Here is a 4,619-nt window from a genome sequence, read left to right as displayed (position 1 = left end):
AAAGGTAAATTACCTTAAAATAACCTTAAATCTAAGGGTTAAATTAATATCTTAAAAATAAAATATATTTTAGGTCTTATATTAATTAAAATAATTTACTTAATTATTTTTTTATTTTTTTATTAATCTTTAAGCTCTTATAATAATAAAAATCTAGTTTTTTTTAAAAACCTAGAATTAATAAAGTATAAAACCTAGGCTTTATAGGAAAGCTATTAGCGCTATATTAAATCCCTATATAAAAAAACCTTAGGTTAACTAACCCCTGATTATAATATATAGGAGGGGGTTATAGTAAGATATATTTATAACTAAAACATCCTTATGCGCTATGTCCCCATTTACTTAAGAGTTAATAGAAATGGCCACTTCTTGACTTTTATTATAGAGGTTAAGGGCCTTTAAGTCGATATCGAGAAAAAAAAAAAAAAAAAAAAAAAACAAGGCAGAATGTATATTGCAAGACCTAGGATGGTATGTCGAGACCAAGAAGCTGTCTACAGCTTCGATATATAAACTTCACGCAGAGGCTGCGAGAGCGCTACTTCCCCAGCTGGACTCTATGTTGACGTGACAAGTCCATAACTCGGTTGAAGCAATGAGGTTGATAAACGAATCACCTGGGAACAGCAGTCCAAGAGGTAAGCTATATATGGGAGACAATTATGCTTATAGTGCTAAGGAACCATCTTAAAGTTAGTCCTATAGGACCCCGAATACTAATAAATTATGTCTGCAGTGATAGATGGCTAGACCGAGTCTCGGATCAACTTCAATTAGCTATGACACTGGTATGAGGTAGTAAACTAGAAGCGATGGAAGGTCAGAAGGAAGAACTGTTAGTAAAAGAGAAAATGGACTATCACTAAAGTGACTAAGGTTATTAAGATAGAGAGACCGCGTATCAGGCAAGAAGATTATTTATATCACGACTACAGAGAACGGGTAGACTGCCAACGGAATAGACAGCCCAAGTTGGTGTCCTTTGCCTCTTTATCCTGTTTTCTCTCCTGCATTCCGCTTGCTAGCTCTCATCCACCATGATAATTAGAAGTCCATCTTGTGGTTATAAGATCAGGAATCCCTCCCCCCTGTATTCAGGCCTAGATTTCTGCCAATGTTGATCAGCCAAGGCTCGCAAAGTGCCATCCGAGGCTTGGGGCAATTCTAGGAGGCAACAACTCGTAAATGGTGTCGAATCGAGGGAAGCCGAGGTTCGCTTGTCGGTGTTGTTTAAAGGATTAAGCCCATTGAAAATAATCGAAGCTAAAGAGCCAACAGATTTTACTAGCTAACTTCCTATACCTGATACGATCCTAATACATGATCTCACGAACCTCAAATACCAAGTCCCAGCCCTCAATCAATAGTTTGACCTATCCAACTACCACCGCAATCGCCTTACAAGGACCTGAGATAGAACAGACGCTGGGTTCCAACTCATTTTCTGCGATGTCGAAGCCGCCATTGGTTTGTAACACACAGATAAGTCAAACGCCACCGAGTCTAAATGGTGGTCGGCTGGAAGAAGCCCAATCGATTCGGGAGTTGCTCACGGTTGTCGTATGCTAATAGATCTGATCAAGCACCCAGCTAGCTGGCGCTGGCGCAATGTAATTAGGTAGCCAGCTGGAAGTCCCTCTCATGGGGCGTTCAAATAGATCACAGTATCACCAACATCAGCGACCCTTCCACCAACGAAGGTCAGATTCAACTTCTCGAGGGACGCATCCTAGAAAATTAACAGTCTGATTGAAATTTGGTCTCCAATGGAAAATTAAAGAACTGATTGAAACGGATGCATGATCCAAAAGGTAAAGATTGTCTAGACCCCTTGAATGTTTTATCGTGATTGATCTTCTATATCTGATAAGATCAGATAAACTCTGAAGTCGGGCTGAAAAGGAATTTAAGTCCATCATTGCATCCATCAAGGTCAATGCATTCTCTACACAGAGCCGATTAGAGATCCAGTTAAAGTCTCACGACATATTGTAGGCATTAGATCAAGACTATCTAAAAGCTAAGTCCCAAATTTAGATACAGAACCCTCGTCTACTGGTTGGGCGCCTACAGACATGGCAGTTGGTATAGGTCAAACAAGTAGAAGAATAAAAGCAGCCAGGGTGACTGCATGGGCGGTTGTGTCCAGGAAGATCTCGCCTGTTTGGAGTCTTTGGCTCTGTTTCGCCCTCTGGATTATTCTTTTCCAACTGCTCAATCAAGTCGTCAATCTGTTTGTTCATTTCCTGATCTGTCGCAAGGACGATCTTTCCATCGACTTCAATGACATTGCCTCCATACTTCTCAACCAGTGCTGTGTCCGGGTATTTGGCAGCCATTTCATGCAATTGGTCCCAGTTTGTGACCCAGATAGCATCTTTGGGAATCTCAACTGTGTACTTGGCGCTCACAAGGCTACCAGTGAGTAGAGCCGTGAGGAGGGAGGATTCTGCCCGCTTATTAGACCTTGGTTCTGGCTTCATCACAGTGAAGAGGAATGACTGTACCAATTTTCATTTTTATGAAAGGTAAAGAGACTTTTTGGCGGTTGTTCAACACGATAACACTGAGTAGATTGGCTGTGTAGGTGTGCCTGGCTTCAAGTAGGATTCCCTTCGCCTTGTGCAGCTTCTATACCTGAAATTCCGAAAGTGTCATATGCTAGAATCTGCGTAAATGTCATCGCTGTTGGTCGACAATGATCAAGGTTTACTAGGGTTGAGAACCAACATGCATAAATCCCTCTTAATACGAGGACTCTGACAAAATAAAGCTTACCGCTCTTTTGATCGGCTATGTTCTTACCAGGAAGACTCTATGATAACCTAACAGATTGTTCCGCCGGATAAAGGCCTGTTTCTTGGTCGTATTTTTGCTTTGATATTGTTGTTTGCTACTCTACGACAGCAAATACCTCACCAACTAGATATTCAGAGATGCATGGAAAAATTGAAAGATTCGTGAGAGTGTATAAAGCTATTAGCTGAATACGAGAAACTCTCCAAAAGTTCCGTTGTACTCGGCGATTGGCAAGTTTGAATCAGGTCATATCAATCAGATAAGGTCCAAAATAGGAAGGCAACAACCAACATGCATATAGACTTTACGTAAAGATTTGAGCGTATTGACCAACCTGGCATGCCGAGTTCCGAGGCTGATCCGCTCGATCCACGATTCACAATCGTACGACGGTGCTTTGCATGTTTTGTTAGAGGCGTCGCTTGTACCTTTGTATGGATCGATTATTATGCCGGGTTATTATGGTAATATTAACTGAAAAGATTCGCTGCGACGTACAGGTCCTCTAAAGTCAGGCTCAAGCCAGCTTTACCCAAGAAAAGTTTTTCACAGATTTAAGTTACTTTAGACTACTTCAGTCTTTCTAATATCCACTTCTTCCGATCGTTTAGTTTGAATTACAAGCCTTAGACCCATGAGCTGCGAAGCTTTCGAGTCATAACAGTATTTGCCTATGATGCGGACTGGACGTGCTAAAGAAGGGGCGCAGCACTTCTAGAACTTGCTGGTTCAGCCAATTAGAAGGATCGGGGGTCCAACCAGTCTCTATCCAATCACATGCCATCACAACTGTAATCCGGCTTGTTTAAAAGATAACCCCTCTCCTTCTAGGCCTCCCTGTCGGGCTTTATCTCTTACACTTTACCACCACTCAAGGTTTACTTCAGACTCTCACATAGTCATGTCTCAATCCGATTCTCAACATCAAGGACCTACTGATCCTGACGCCACTTGCCGCGGCATTGCATACAAAGACCTTTCCCCAGAACAACAAGAAATGAGCGATATTCTATATAACATGGAGCGCCAAGACCCAGACCTCTTGGGCATCGCAGACCTTGGCCGTGACGGAGTTTTCCGCTTTCTTGATGCTGATCGCAACATCCACTATGCAATTGCTTTAAGACCTGCATTGATAAAAGCTCTTCTCGACCGCTCCCCCTATGATGAGGAGGAAGAGAAGTCCTGGCGTGGAGTTGATGGGACAAAAGTTCCTCAAGAACAGTGGTATAATCCACCCCCGGGTGTGCTTCCCCCACCACTATCGGAGGAGCATCGGAGGGAGGGTCGAATACTTAACGAGAAGTATAAAGAGAAGTTCGATAAGATTCGTGAGGATTCTAAGAATTACAAGGAACGTCTTGTCTTTGTAGAGTCAGATCATAAGCTTGAATAAATATACTAGAGTTGTCCTAGTCAAGAGACTCATATATGCAATAAGGAGAGATACTTCCACCTAGCCGGACAATCGGCCAGCACCAACATCTTCGACCAACGTGAAGGTCCATCTCAGTGTTATAACTGCTAGGAGACCGGTCACAAGGCTTTTGCTTGCAGCAAGGCACAACGATGCAGTAAGTGCGCCGAGCTTGGCTAACGCTATTGAGACAGCCAGGTGATTGAGCTCAGGCGAGTGTCTTTATTATTTGCCGAACCGCCTGGAAGGTTGATCCCTTGGGTGCTAGAAGTCGAAGTGTGACTAATAGTTATTGTTGCCCCGACCGAGCATACGAAAGAGGATAATAAAGAGCCTTATTTTCTATAAAGGGAAGCGGCATGAAGCTAGCTATAAATATGACCGCGCGGACTATAGGCTG

The 4,619-nt window shown here is 42.6% G+C and overlaps 2 protein-coding genes across 2 annotated transcripts; one reads left to right on the top strand and one right to left on the bottom strand.

The window, feature by feature from the left end:
• Nucleotides 1–2,036: 2,036 nt before the first annotated feature.
• On the bottom strand, nt 2,037–2,589 carry NCS54_00476000 (Hypothetical protein; the record flags this gene model as incomplete). The annotated part of the gene is made up of 2 exons (XM_053150286.1): nt 2,511–2,589; nt 2,037–2,452 (listed from the first exon to the last, which is right to left on the bottom strand). Exons 1-2 carry the CDS (start codon nt 2,518–2,520, stop codon nt 2,037–2,039), a joined length of 426 nt encoding a protein of 141 aa, XP_053006261.1. The 5' UTR covers nt 2,521–2,589.
• A 1,114-nt stretch (nt 2,590–3,703) lies between these two features.
• Nucleotides 3,704–4,198, top strand: NCS54_00475900 (Hypothetical protein; the record flags this gene model as incomplete). The annotated part of the gene is made up of 1 exon (XM_053150285.1): nt 3,704–4,198. The coding sequence occupies one exon, from the start codon at nt 3,704–3,706 to the stop codon at nt 4,196–4,198; it is 495 nt and encodes a 164-aa protein (XP_053006260.1).
• Between the last annotated feature and the right edge of the window lie 421 nt (nt 4,199–4,619).

This window comes from Fusarium falciforme, chromosome 4 (assembly GCF_026873545.1).
Source record: "Fusarium falciforme chromosome 4, complete sequence".
Taxonomy (NCBI): Eukaryota; Fungi; Ascomycota; class Sordariomycetes; order Hypocreales; family Nectriaceae; genus Fusarium; species Fusarium falciforme.
This window is presented reverse-complemented; position numbering and strand designations above follow the sequence as displayed.